The sequence below is a fragment of the Numenius arquata genome, chromosome 9 (assembly GCF_964106895.1).
Source record: "Numenius arquata chromosome 9, bNumArq3.hap1.1, whole genome shotgun sequence".
In the NCBI taxonomy this organism is placed as follows: domain Eukaryota; kingdom Metazoa; phylum Chordata; class Aves; order Charadriiformes; family Scolopacidae; genus Numenius; species Numenius arquata.
In genome coordinates, this window is record NC_133584.1 from 731,654 (window position 1) to 746,624 (window position 14,971).

The 14,971-nt window shown below is 46.6% G+C and overlaps 2 protein-coding genes across 2 annotated transcripts in view; one reads left to right on the forward strand and one right to left on the reverse strand.

Moving 5' to 3' along the window:
- Positions 1-14,971, forward strand: part of MCF2L2 (MCF.2 cell line derived transforming sequence-like 2) — a 132,695-nt gene that overhangs the window by 44,378 nt on the left and 73,346 nt on the right. The window contains exons 14-15 of the mRNA XM_074153636.1: positions 5,898-6,001; positions 8,123-8,211. Coding sequence (XP_074009737.1) covers positions 5,898-6,001; positions 8,123-8,211 — 193 coding nt within the window. The remainder of the gene's footprint in view (positions 1-5,897; positions 6,002-8,122; positions 8,212-14,971) is intronic.
- B3GNT5 (UDP-GlcNAc:betaGal beta-1,3-N-acetylglucosaminyltransferase 5) lies at positions 12,482-13,618 on the reverse strand. The gene has a single exon (XM_074153637.1). It carries the CDS (start codon positions 13,616-13,618, stop codon positions 12,482-12,484), a length of 1,137 nt encoding a protein of 378 aa, XP_074009738.1.

Genomic DNA, 14,971 nt, shown 5'->3' on the forward strand with positions numbered 1-14,971 from the left:
AAACAGGGGCACTGAGTCCTGTTCCAGGCCTTGAAAATGAGGCCGTGAAACTGTTCTTCTTGAAGTGACCCTCTTTTGGACTTTCCTCTGTGCCCGTCCTTCACGCGCATAGGGTCAATGCGGAATCAGCATGTATTTATGGGGAGAATTTATTGAGCAGCATCTTGGGAAAACGAAAGAGGCTGAGAGCACTTTCTTGAAACAGCTACTGTATAACTCGCTGTTATTTGTTACCCATACCTGGATAATTCTAAAAACTTGCAAACTAGAATATGGCAACAGGAAAATACCATATTCCTAGGCTGTGTAAATACAAAGGCAGGCAAAGGCAATAAAATGTAGTAAACAGAAACAGAAGACCAGAAAGAAAGGCTTTTGTCCCCGGGCAGCAGATGGAACAATCCCACCGCAGCATTGCAATGGCTGGCTGTGAAAGGAAAAAAAAAAAAGTTGCATTTGTTCCAGAATAGATTTTGTTTTGTTTTGTTTTCACTTGCTGACTCTCCATTTCCCTAACAAGGAGCAGTAGGGAAAGTTCGACCCAATTCAGGGTGCTGATGGAAAAAATCTTAACCGATGGGAAGGCTCAGGCATGAAATACTCCATTATTGTCACTGTGAGAGTCTGGTTTTCCGTGGGCACGCACGTAGGAGCCTGCAGGCAGAGCTGGCACCGGGGCTGAGAGAGAGGGCACGTTTCTGTCAGAGCAGTGGCTGTGCCAGTTCCTTACCTCTCTGTCCTCGGGGATTCTGGTGCCTCTTGGCTAAGCCTTAGCTCGGTGAAGATGCAGGAAGGCAGCTCGGAGCTGTGATCTAAACTCTCCCCTACCCAATGCTTTTCGGTGGGTCTGGAAATTCTGAAGCAAAATTTTAAATTCATCCCATTCTTGCTTGAAGCTTTTGGTTTCACAAGTGAACTTGTAAATTTTGCAGGGAGAGACCTGTTCAACATTGAAAAACCAGTACTGGAATTATCGTGATGCTCAAAAGTCTCTGCCAGCTGGACTTGATACACGCTTTAACTGTGGGAATCTGCTTAAATGGTATTCACAGATTCAACCTAGAAAAGGCAGAAAACCCTCTGCTGACCCTTTTATAAGTGCCTTGAAAATATTTAAGTAGTATATTTCACACCTTATTTCCAGGAGAGCTCTGCTTACTCCCAGTGGAAGCTGCTTGAATATACTGCTAATGGCTCAACTCCTCCCTCCACGTGTTGGGAGGAAAGAGGTGGCACTCGATGGGGAAGTTCCTTTGCTCTAGTCCATTTCTGAGAGCATCACTTCTGATTATTGGACTGTGTTTCTGTACAAGACTCCTTGGCTAGAGCGGATTGGGGTAAGTCCCCAAAGTTAAGCCATGCAGGCAGTATTGCCCGTGGCTGTGGGGCACCGCAGGGTAAGCCGTGGGGCTGGAACGGATGACACGAGCTGTTAGGGTGACTGTAGTTAGCATTTCTCTGTTTTCATTTCCTTTTAATTCTCCCAAACTCTAACTCTTTGAAATGAAGCTTTCCCAAAGGCCATCTTTTTCAGCATGACGCTTTCTTGGAAAACTTGGTAAAAAATGGTTTGGCCAACTCAGTGAGGAAAGCTAGGAGAATTGTCTTGTTGCGGTTCCCTTTGTGGGGAGAACGGGAACACGGCAGCACAAAGTAGTTTTGTCCTGGATTTGGCAGCATTATAAGCACTTGGAAAAAATAAAAAAAAAATAATCTCAGTTCATACACATTCATGATTCTATGATGTATGAACTTGCTACAGTTTGGCTCCTGCAGTCTCCTCTCCTTTGTTGTCAGCCAAGCTCTGCGGGACCCAGAGACACGGTGTGTTTCTCATCCCCGGCGGGGCTCGTTCCCCTACAGCCCTGTCCTGCAGTGGCCCCGGCCCTTCTGTACAGGGCTGTGAGAGCCCCCTTCTCCTCTGCCCCACAGCGGTGCGTGGCTCTGCTTTCCCACGGTGCCCACGCTCACAGAACCACTGGGAACAACGGAGGAAACTGAAAACTGCCTCCGTGGGGGTGTTTGGTTTGTTTTGGCTACTTCAGCTCCTCCTGGTCCGGCTCCAGGAGCGGTGGCGCTGTCGAGGAAGGAGACAGGAGTGTGTGGGGAGGAGAGGGACCCGGTTCAGGTGGGTTTCACCATTCCGGTGCCAGCCCTGGCACTGTGACTGCTTACTGCTGCTTTTGCTCCTGCTGACCTGGGGAAGAGAAGCTGCTGCAGGAGATGAAAAGGTTGCAACCCTCTTAAAAATCCAGTTTATGTGATTCAACTCAGTACAATTGGGGGAGGAGGGGTTGTTTTTAATAACTTGTGCAACTATGTAAAGAAATCTACATTGGAAGAACAGTGAGAGACTGAAATCGGAATTGCTGGGCAGGGCATGCGCTCTTGGACGTGTGAAGCGCACGTAGTACCCGGTAATCTGAAAACTCAGTTCACTCCCAAAGTAGTAGTAGAATCTTTTGATCTTTATCTGTGGAACTCGTGGCTCTCAGTGCTGTTGGTAACAGGCTGTTACCTCTGAGAAGTGTTGTGAAAACAGCTCAGTAAACATTTATGGAACACTTGAATTGTAAAAAGGACCATTAGAAAAAAAAGTTATTTTCAGAGCAGGGATTGAAACAGCATACGGATGGTAAGGCTGTGGGCCCCCGCTGAGAAGTACAGACACATCAGAATAGTGAGTAGCTGCTCATGGATTACCTGTGGTTGATTCCATGCGCTGACTGAGGAAAGGATTCCCAGAGGAGGGTGGACCAAGACGTCTTAGCAGGAAAGGGGCAAAATGAGGCTGGCGCATGTAGCTTTGCTGCTGGCATCTCTCACCTTCCAGAGGCTATAAAGCATTCACCTAGAGATTTCTTTGTGTGCAACAGAAATGTGCAATACAGGAGCAGAGATGTCAAAGCTTCTGTGACCTCATTAAGCAAATAACATGTTTAACAGCACGTTGTACATACAAAATCCATGACTCACCCTACAAGCATCTCAGAAAGCCAGCTTGGAACATGAAATTCATATGGGGGAGTACAGCTGGAGCCTTTTCAGTTCTTTAAATAATAAGAATTAAACTGGTTCCATCTCTGTTAAACGTGTATGACTGCTCCTTGGGTCCTTTCCAGCATTCCTCGCAGTCAGTAATGCCTGATGCTCACTAACTGCTAACAGCTGGTAGAGGATAAAAGCAGAATGTCTTGCAGGAGGCAGGGGCTGTGTGCAGGAGAGCCGCGGCTGCAGAGGGCTGACTCAGAAAAGACGGTGCATGTGACTTTCATTAATGGTTTTGGGAAACAACCAGTTTCTATAGTTCGAGGTATTTCTATAAACGAAGCAGAGAAAAGGAAAAGATGCTTTCAATTTTGTGGCTGCAGGGCTCTAGCGTGCTCGGGCGACTCTGAGGAAGCCAAGTAGTGTCTCTCCTTACAGAATAATATTCCACGTACAGGGGCCTCGTGCTCTGCTGCTCATATGGGCAGACTTTCAGCAATTTTTGCTAGAGCAAAGAAGTATAGAGTATATTGCCTAAGAATGGAAAAGACTTTCTGTATTAAGTCATTAAATGATAAACCTTAGAATCTCTGGTGTTTCTTAGCTGCCTAAGCACACTATTTTGTCATCATCAGCATTCAAAACCACTATTAAATCTTTAATTATCTTCAAACTCATGTTCCTGGGGGAAAGCGTGAGCTGCAGGCCCCGATGAACAGTGGAGCAGACCAGTCGTTTCCGTGCCTGACTCTGGTTCTGCTGCAGGTCATTACTGAGAAGGCACAAACTCTCCCAGGGAAAACAGATGGGGACACGTGTTGGGGCTGGGAAGTTCACACGGGACCTGGATGTGAAATATGGTTCTTACCTGAGGGGGACTTTGAACATCTTGCAAGTGCTGGGTCTGTGTCCCAAATCTTGACTACGGAGTCCCTTTTGCTGGCTAATGAGCTACATCCACTCTGGCAGGAGCAAACCTGAGCCCGTGACCTGGATGGACTGGTCCGGCTCTCCCCGAGCGCCTGGGAGACACACGTGGTTCTGGTGGTGCCTCGTTGTGCGATTCAGCCCCCCTGGGGGGAAGTGGCTGAACCCACAGCCTTGTCCCACGGGCAGTGCAGCAAGTTGTCCTCACGGCATTTATTCCAGTCCTGCAGTGGTGCAGAGGCTGCGAAGCACATTGAGGACATGCCCCATCCCAGCAGCTGTAGGGACATCCAGCCCACCTCACCCCTTGCTGTGCGCTGGGTAATAAACCCTAATTCCATATGTATGCAGCGTGTTCTTAAAAACCAGTGAGCTGTATTACAGCCCTGTAGGAGAAGCACAGCGGGGCTCCAGGTGAATGCAAGCGGCAGATCCAAACCCTGCTTTACTGGAAATAGCCGTTCAATAAAAACATTGTATGTTATCTCCACATACAATGCCCTTTAACAATGTTTTCTTTAAAAGCATCAAGCAATGTAAAGTATTAATGAGTTCAAAATGGAATTGTCCTTACTCACGGTCTGGGGGAGTGCTGTGCAACAACAGGATGAAAACAACCTTGAAACCGTGCGGAGCTGGGATTGTTTATGGATAGAGTTTCCTCTGTTCCTGTGCCTTTGTTCTTTTAGTGGGCAGTCGAACACCTTCAGCTTCCCCAGTGCAGTAATGACCTCGGCATGGCCAACTCTACTGAATTTTGTAAGGGAGTTTCCCTTATAACACATCTCCAGTTCCAGAGTACTTAGCTGGTTCTTTCTAAATGATCCAGAAACTACTTCAGTGTAGTGACATGAGCAGCTCCAGTAACTCAAAAATACTCTGGAGCATAACTGAAAACAGATTCCTTCCTGTTTGCAATTCATTGCTGGGTCAAACTGGAAGGGGAAAGTTTGCTGGGTCAATCTGAATCAAATTCACCCCTGGAATACAAGCACTTGGATCTGGGTTTGTTTCCTTATCTCGTACCTGCTGCCTTCTGTCTGACGTGTGTCTGAGTAAGGCGATAAACCCACCGGGGGGATTTGCTGGGTCAAGGAGCATCTGCACTTGGACTTTCTGCAAACGCGTTATCTTTCACTCAAACTGGCCAGCACTGTCTTCCCTGGGTCACCTGGAGCTCTCCCAGTTCACAGGTTGGGATCCAGACACCAAGCCATAACGGGTTTCCAGGCTTTCTGCTGCCTCTGGGCCAGGACTGTTGTCCCAGTATCACTCGTCCCTTCAGCTCGAGAGCTTTCTGCTACACAACTCGGTATTGCTGACCGTGCTGTTCTAGGCGAAAGTTCTCAGGTTTCCTGAAGTGAATTCCTTTGCTTCCATTCGTGTCATAACACATGCAGTGCATACACACTTGGGAGTGGGCTGTGCAGAGCAATCAACGGGCTGCACTCGGGTTGAGACGGGGTACCCGAGCACTGGCAGGTACCCGGGGGAGCTGGGATTGCCTGGTATGTGTGTGTGGGCAAGGGCATGAAACAATGTCTTGGGGTTTTTAATAGAGCCAGGACTTCTTCGTGTGATGAGAGCTGACAGGGAACAATCCTTTACAGTCTGACGTTAACGAACCATTCTCAGAACCAAAATGTCCCTTCTTGGGGAACCCCTACAAGCCACAACGCCTGAGCTGGAAAACTGTGCACGTGGGAATTGCCCAACTATTGATAGAGCCGGCCAACATTTGCTGTGCCGCCCTAAGGGGGCTGCCGGGGGGAGCCGTAAGCGCCAGCCCCAGCCACCGTGGAGCACCGAGCGTGGCCCATCCCCTGTCCCAGCTGGTCCTTCACCAGCCACAGCTCCCTTCTCCGAGCCAGCTCTCCATACCACCGCTGTGCCAGGAACTTTACTCATGGCCTGTAGCAGGAAGTAGTATTTCAATTTCTAGCACACGTTTTCTAATGTGACTTTCTTTTTGACTCCTTCAGCTGTCAACAGGAGATCCACAGAAATTTCCTGTCCTCCAAAGTCCATCTCTGAAGTCGAGTTATCAAAAAAGAAAAACATTAAGAAGACTAAAGGTGGAATTAAGGTAGGAGTATCTGTGGTTTTGGGGACATCCCATGTTGTGAGAGAACTCAAAACAATATAAATGTAGGTTTATGTATTTATACTTGGAATTAAAAATCTGAACTTTTCCAAGTTAACTCTCTGCTAAGGATTTTTTTTTACACTTCATGCTGCAGTTTGAAAGTTACTCAGATGGCAGTGTTAAAAGATTTATGCTCGTGTACATGGAAAACCAAGTTACACTAAAGTAGAAATCCCTTGGAAATCATGGACGGGGAAGTGCAGAGGGAACGTCCAACAGTAACACACTGAAGTGCATCCAAAGTGCCCGTCCTTCCTTACAGCGCGTGAACTGTTTTCCTTCTGACACTGGAATCTCATTCCAGCTCCCCTGAAGCTGAGATGTGGTATGTTCAGGGGTTTACAAAGTTACGTATTTTCCCTCACTAAGTATTTTCTAAGGGCAGTTTCTACACAAAGGAGGAAAGACCAGGCGTTTAATACTTAACAATAAACCAACCACCAAGAAACCAACCAACAATCCCACTCTTCCTGTTGCTGCGTGGGCAAGGAAGGGTCAGGGAAATTTTGCTTTTGTGTTGTCTTATTTAAAATCTTTGGGTTTAGCCCATGTGAATATATCTGTGACAGAGACAGGAGTACCACTGAAATTGTGTTCTTAATGGTCTGCACACAAATGTTTTGTAACTTTGCTGGCATCCCCTGTAGTTAAATGTCTACCAAAAATAAGACAAAAATCAAAACACATGCAGTGCCATTCACTCGCAACCTTTTAAATAAACAGCCCTTTGCCATAATTTTCTTGCATCCTCCCTGCATTAAGATTTATATTATTAGCTCTTTAGGGCAGCACATCATTAGAATGGTAAAAAATGCAATTTAAGGTATGTTTTGAGAAAGAAAAAAGTAAGGGTGGGCCCTGGCTGTGTTGAGGGACATAATACAACCAATATTCGAATAGAATAGCAGGAGAAGTCGGGCAGTGTGGGGGAGAGGCGTTCCCACCAGTAACGCATTCCTCCCACACGGCTGTGTGCAGCAGCACCGCACGGGCCTTACGAACACACACGCTCCGTCATTTTCCAGTCTGCTTTCCAAGAGCACAGCGCAAATTATGTGCCCGCTCCTTCCCTCCCATTGTTGCTATAACGCTTTTGTTTGTATTTTATTTGCTCTGATAATAGTTCAGGCGAGGAGAGTTTATTAATGGATTCCGTCATCATCCCCAACCAGCTAAATAATGTAGCTCTAGAGGGTACAAGACAGGCCACTGCTTTTTTCCCCAGAATCAGCCTTTGAAAGTGGCAGTGCCCAGGAACTCACAGACGCTACCGGGGGGTAGGTATTGGCTTGGATTGACTGCGAACTCAGCAGCTGAGCTGTGCCACTGGATTTGAAGGGTGCCTTCGAGCACATGACTTTAAAAGCTGCAGGCAAGAGGAGAAGCTTCCTTCCAGCTTGCCTGGAGCACACCTGAAGTGATCCAGCTCTGCAAGACTGGACAAGTAGGTTAATGTTTATCAAAATATTAGGTACAAAGCCCGAGTCCCTGTCAGCCTGGGGCCAGCCCCTGCGCACGTGCGCTGTGCTCGGTATTGGAGAGGGACACTTCTCGGAGGCACGAGACGATTCCCTGGACTTCTCCACATGGCACTGTACAAACAACTTTGAAAACGTGAAGCCTTTGGGTTGGCTTCAGGCTGGAAACAGAAAATAGTAATATTTCAGAGTCTAAGGAACAGGCTGTTGTGCCTGTAATTGTCTGCATGAGGAGATCATTCACCTTCTGCGGTGGGAGAACATAAAGAGTTTGCCTGGAGTCAGGAATGCCTCCCATGGCAGTACTGACTGAGGAAGCAGATAAACAGGGAGAAAGAGGTATCCTCTAGTTACAACCCATGCATGGTGTTCCTGATTTCTAAGCTACACATCTAGAATTCATTATTAGTTTAACTTGTCTGGCTAAAACCTACACAGCTAGAATTCATCATTATTTTAACTTCTCCAGTGACTTACTAGACTAGGTAGGATCTGGGTTTTACTCTTTTAAAGAGCTAAAGTTCTCAAAATAAAAGCATCAGCAGTGACGTACTTTTCCTTTTCCCGTGTCCTCTGAGTGCAGATCGAAGTGATGCACGAGGCCAGCCAGGGAGGATCCAGCAGAGTGCTGGTGATGAGCGAGAGCGACGAGAACCTCTCATCCAGGAGGAGGTAAGGCTGCGCACGCGAGCCGGCGGCACTTTTCTGTCCTCAGAGTGCAGGTAACTGCATTTATAGTACACTATCTACAACTTCTTTGCAGTTCACTGAGATGAATAAATTAGATATAATAAGTCACTGAGATGCTCCTGGCCACGCGTTTATCCAGTCTGTCGGCTGGAAAAGCAAGGTTTAGCTTTTGGGTTGGGTTGGGGGCTTGCGGGAGGTTCCTGCTGCAATTCTGTTTTTGCTAGAAGCATTAGTTACACGACGTGAGAAAGTCCTGCATGTGTTTACACAAAAGCGGGACTAAGGATCGTCTCATTGTGTTCAGGAAATTAATATTTGACTACATGCCTTTGAGAAGCTTCTGGTTTTTCAAATACCAGCAATAATCATTTCTCCCTTTCTGCAAAGTCTGAGGAGGAGAGGATTAATGACACGTTCTAAACCACCAAATACTCGAGTCCTTTCAGTTTAACAAAAAGCACCAAGCAAACCCAGTTCAGTTTAGTTGAACCGCGCTATTTCCGGGCCAAAGGGAGCAATTAAAAAACAAAATGAACCACAAAAAACCACACCACCCTGCAACGAGCCCACAAACCGAACGCCACAGTCCTCACCGACTCCTTCCCTTTCTTCTCTTCTCCAGCACGACTTAGAGAATTTACACCTACGGTGTGCCTCTCTCACAGGTACACACCGACCTTACGTGATGCCAAAGAGTGTATTTCTGTAAACGCTGCCTTGAGACATGGTGCCAAAGTGGGGGCACATAGAAAAATGCAACTTACTGCCATCTGGTTTTAATCCTGCCCCGTGAAAGGGCTGTCACTGGTCTCCGCACCACCCGCTGGGTTCCCGGAGGTGCAAAGCGGGATCTGAAATAGAAGGGATTTAGACAGACCCCCAGCTGCTGGGGAAGGGCTGCCCCAAGAGAACACACACGTTTGGAAGTTCATATTAACAACAGGTTACGCTTGTGATATTTGGCAGTTCGACACCACTTCAGACCCAAAAGCTTGATTAACAAATTTCTGAGCTGTCTCCTTTCTCGGGAACAGCAGTTTTGCCTTTTGTTCCACAAGAGGTGCGGTTGGAGGCAGAACAGAGAGGAAGCAGGGCACGGGGGGGAGGCAGTTTGAAATCCTCTTCCAAGAGGGGACTCAGAATCCCATTTAGAAGCATCCGAGCTGAGCCTGGCAGTTACAAAGAAAGGAACAAGAGATAATCACCACCTCCGCTGTGTTGGTTTGGTTTGACTTTTTTTTTTTAAAAGAAATAATTCTGTTTATTCAAAACAAATTTTACAAAACAATTGTCTTTTTGTGGTACAGAGCAAAGTTTAAGAATAAATATTGAATACTTTGTATAAAAATTAGTAATATCAAAGGGAAACTGATGCAAACTGAACAAAAAGGTAAAAACAATTTGAGCGTTAAATATGCTGTGCAACGATGTCAAACTCTGAAGGAGGAGTGACCATTCAGGCTGATACAGTTTCATCTGTGGGAGCAAAAGCTGACAGCCCTGCATTGGAGCACCGAGACGAGCGTTGGAAGAGGTTCCAGATAAAGGTCTACAAATCTTAAGTCAGTGTTTAGAACCAGAAAATAAGAAGTTTTCTAGCTTCTCCCTTTTTGAAAGGAGCGCCTTCATGTTTTCCTTTTTATTCAACAAGCAACTTCTTTTCACCGCAGCAGAAGAAAATGCATGCTACAAACACCAAGGCCCTTTGAAGAAACAATCCAAACAAAACTCAAACCAGCTGTAAAACAAAGTATTTCAGTGGGCAAAAGATAATGGCAAGCTACATTTAAGCAGTGCTTTAGATGTTAGCTAGGTTATTCCCTACAGAAGTATAAGCTACTTAAAACTTATTTTGCCTTTGCATGTATGAGTGAAAACAAGAAATCCCAACACAGCTATGCTGGAGAAAATGTAGTCTTAGCAATGCCTTTGCGTTGCCTGCTGCGCACACAGACCCTCTTTCCTTCCAGTGACCAGGGTGGTTTTTCTACTCGTGCAGTTCTGCCGCGCAGCTGGTTGGTTTAAAGGGCTCTCAACAGGTCAGGCACCCGAGGAAGCAGCTGTCCTTCAGTACAGAACACTACTTTCTCCATACGAGCATTTATTTCTCTGGGAGCCAATGGGTTATACAGATCTAGAGTTGTCATGTTGTTTTTTTTCTTTTAAAACCCACCCATCCTCAGTACTGTGATCAATCTGTTTAGGCAAGAACAGGAACTGGATTTATTCTTTCTAAAGCATAGCTGTTGTATTCCTCAGTCATACTGACACCGAGAAAGGTTTTATTTGTGGGCTCTTTATATACCCAACATTTGGGGCCAGTTAGGATTCTTATTCTTTTCCTTCTGGACAACCAATTATACGGAGTTATGTATTTCACTTAATGCCACTAGCTACCTACCCCCCGTCTGAACAGTCCGCAGGCTCGCCCCCAGCTTCTCTCTGTGCTAACATACTCCATTAGCCATTCTAACAATTAAACCTGCAGCACAGCTCCAAGAGCAGCAGCAATTGTTTAAACAAGAGTTTACTACTTGTAGCTTACAACTGCCAAGTCCTGTATAGTTCTTCTACACAGCAGTCAGGAGAAACAGCTCACGTACCTCACTGCTCCCCAGCGAGAAACCAGGCAGAAAAAGGCTAGTCTTAGGCAAAAGCAAGTAGGATTGCTCCTGGAATTAGCACATTTCCAACAGACACTTGATGATTTGTGAGCTTTTGCATTGTTACTGCTCTGCGGATAACCTTGCCTCAGCCAAGCTTTCAGAAGTAGTTTCCTGACACTGCCCACACCAAACTTGTTCAGCAACAAATCACATCACAAGCAATGTCTGACTGTACCTTCTGCGGGCCGTGTCCCCACTCCAGGAAGCGCTACCACAAGTTTGGCAATTAGCAATTAAAATAACCGTCCCGAGAGTCGGTGAGAACAGCAGCAGTGAGCGATACAAGGAGAGACCGCAGACATCCTAAACTCTGGTTCTCTGCAGTATTTGTACGGCACCACAGTGCAGCTCAGACCGGCTGGGGCTCCAGCATCACTCGGTTCTATCCCGATTTACAACGCACTGGGGTTTTGTTCCTGCTGTGGGTGATATTGACATAGATTCAAGGTACAGGAATTTGTGGGCAAAAACTACCCTGATATTTTAAAGATAATCTTGTGCTAAAGACTGCAGGAGAAATATTTTAGTGATTTGGTTTGTGCACTGAGTTTCTGTGGATCAACATCTCCCTGTCCCTTCACTGTGAAGTCAAACTTTGTGCAGAAAATACCCTCTCTCTTCCTTAGTACAGACATGACATTTTGCTTTTTAAAGTCTTTTAACAGCTTCAAATTTGTTATAAGTAACATTCTTGGGGACTTTTGCTGCTTTTCACCTTTTGAACCACAAGTACTGGAAAGCAGAAACGTTGTTAAAAAGAAAACTCATTTAGCTTATTTGCTTATTAAAGAGCGGACTGTTTTAAATACACTGTTTCAGTATTCAGAAGACAGAGAAAGATTAGCAAAACCAGCTACATGAGTAATGTTTGATTTTTATCCTTTCATATTCAGTCCTGCTCTAAAGGGAGCTCCTTTGTTACTAAAACAATCAATTCAGAGGGCACTCAAACACCGTTTCCCTATTTCAAAGATTGAGGGAGCTTTGAGAAAAAGACTGTAGCACTCACTGGTTGTCAGTTGTGCAGGTCCAGACTTACTTTCTATGAAGCACTGAGAAATGGTGAATATTTGTGACCAATTTACTTTGCCTTAAACTACTGCAATAGTCTCAGTCATGAAGTCAGAAGTTCTATTTTCCTTGTGTTTTGAAAGGTCTACTCCATTTTGATATAGCACATTTTCCTCTTTTTTTTTTTTACCATCACGTGCCTTAGTTCACATAGCTTTTTTTAAAAAAAAATTTAAGACTTACTGACAAGTTCAAAGTAACAGACATTTTCACCAAGCATTTCAAAGTCTAGAAGTCAAGTCCATCACAGTTCTTTTAATCCAGACTTGCATCCCTTGAAGAGTGTAAAAAAAAAACAACCAGGCTACAATGTAAAAAGTTGCAGAACAACAGGAGAGCTATTCCAGTAGGAGTTTCTGAACAGAATTTGGGACCAGCTTTCCCACTCCCCGCCCCCCTCAACTATTCACATTTAAGTTTTACCTCTTTCCATGTTTACATATATTTTGAATAAACAGCTAAAAAGTTGTTGCTCTGTTGTGGCTCAGTGGATCTTCAATGCAGATATTCAAGTATTAGGAAAACGCAGCTGAACACGGGTACGTGTCCTCGTAGTACAGTTTACAGAGAAGCACAATATTGACTAGTCTGCAGTACATTCTACCCCAAATCCCCGAAGAAAACTTTTTGACTTTGGGATCTGTAGCCTGCTTCCAGAGCTGGTGAAGATCATCTACGTGTCCGTGAGATGTCATCATTTTGTTATAAATGCAGGGATGATATGGAGCCTTTCCTTCCCCAGAAAAAAATACATGATATTGTGGTACAATTCCCATTTTATTGGCACAGAGACCCATGAAAACATCATCTATATAAAGACTTGTATTGAGAGTCAACGAAGCCTCATACACTTTAGCCGCTACATCACTGGATATGACATAGGCAGCTCCTGCTGTGTAGTCAGGGTAAGATGGCCACTGGTACATTTCATAGGGAACATAGTATTTGCTACTCTTGTCTCTCACGGGAGGGGATCCGCGGTGGACACGGCCAATCCAGAGATCTTGAACACCCATTTGCGCTAGACTTTGGAGATAAGCCACAAGGTTTGGCATATGGATAAATATATCGTCATCTGCAGACATGAGGAACCGGGCATGCGGACAGTAGGCGTTCACCCAGCTAAACTGCAAAAGCAATTTAAGAGTGAGATTGTGAAAAGTATCCAAGAAGTCTTGCTGAATCAAATCATGGTATTTCTGGTCTTCCAGAAGAAGTTCTCTTTGCAGCCGCATGTGCTGCAGACGATCTGTTGGTCGTCCTAGAGCAAAAAGGGTTTTAATGTTGGCATTAAGTTGAGAATGAACGTACTTCTCATTACCCCAAGTTTGTCTAATTGCATCCCTCCGATGCCGGTTTTCGGGAGAAGTCTTCACAAACAACAGGAGAAGGATATCCTGCTGCTGGCATTTGTCTCTGTGGTTGATCAAGTACTGGTAGCTTGATACTCTGTCCAGGTTATCCCTGCTGATAGACAGGCTGTCGTTCACAAAATGGTAGCTGTTTATGAGGTATCTGTATGAATAGGACTTCATATGGCTCACAATGTGATTATCAAATGGTTCCCAAAAAATCATGAGACACAGTATGAAGCAAGTGGCAAATATCTGCAAAAAATGGCATTTTCTGACTCTTCTGGGACTAACAAACATTCTGATGCAGTTTCTATAATCCTATAATCAGTGTTTTTACGGTGCCTGTTTTAGTTTAAGAGCAACGTCACCCCTTCACGATGAGTGTCCATTGTACAGCATGTTGCCTTTCAGTCAGGATCCTTTCATTCAGCTTTGTTCACATGTTTCACAAGTCATCTTTCTCAAAAAATGTTTTTCTGTGACTGAAAGAATGCAGGCGGTTTTGAAAGATGAGACTTGCAGATGAGCATTTTCCCTCTGGGGCATCTTGAAGCGAAGGCTACAGTTCTGACTCGGATCTTCTCAGGTGTTTCTTTCCTTCATGAAGATGAATTACCTACCAATGTAAAGCAGAGGGGGGAGGAGAAAAGTTTTAGTGAGCTGTTATTAAGGGATCTGGGGTTAGGTTTGGTGATGGAAATGAGGTGACTCCTCAGACACTCCCCATCGCCACCCACCTACACCACCACCCCCCAAAAACCACCAGGCAGCAGTCAGAGGTTGTCCGTGGCCCAGAGCAAGCCCAGGGGGGCTAGTGCAGGAGAAGGAGAGCCGGACACAGAGCCCTCAGTTCTGATACAACCAGCTCTTTCTTAGAAAAACGCACTGCCCTTAACCAACGGATGACAACATTTTGTTTAAACTCTTTAAGCAGGGAGGGAAGCCGCACCCTACAAACGACTGAGTTTACGAGCCAGTCTCCGGGCGGCCTAGCCGAGAGCCAGACCCGGGCAAAGCCCCGCCGCGGCCAGCACCCCCCGCCAGGCCCGGCCTCCCTCACGGCCACCGCGGGGCCCCTGCGCCGCCGCCCTCCCCTTACCGCCGACCCGGCTCTGCGAGGAGGGCCCGGCGCCGGCGGGCACGGAGGGGAGCGCGACCTCCCTCGCTCCCGCCCGGCTGAGGGCCGGGGGGCCGCTGGGCCTACAGGGCCGCGGGTGAGGCCGGGCCGCCCTCCCCTCAGCGCAGCCCCCCAGGCTCCTCACAGAGCCGCCCTGAGGGAAGGCACCAGCTCCGTGCCGCCCCCTTGCCCCCGTAACTCCAGCCTCCGCCGGCCCTGGAGCCACGGCCCCATCATCCACCCCAGCACTGCTCGCCCGCCTCAGCCCGGCCTGCCCAAGGGGAGCCGCCATCTGACTTCCACAGCCCGCCCGGGGCTGGCTGGAAAGCGCCACTAGTACAACCGCTACCAAACGTCCCTCGTACCGTATCAGCTTAGGACCTCTACTTTTTAGCCGATGGTGCAGGCAGATGGTTTAGCTGCGGTTAAGAGGCAGGTTATGCAGAGCTACAGCAGGCAGGACCGGACTCTTCGGTCAGACACCCCTCCGTCACGCACTAAGACCAGCCGGCTGACACCACAGCGCTACCAAC

Excerpts from the sequence above, each read along its gene's own strand:
- B3GNT5 (XM_074153637.1), bottom strand. The coding sequence starts at position 13,618 with ATGTTTGTTAGTCCCAGAAGAGTCAGAAAATGCCATTTTTTGCAGATA.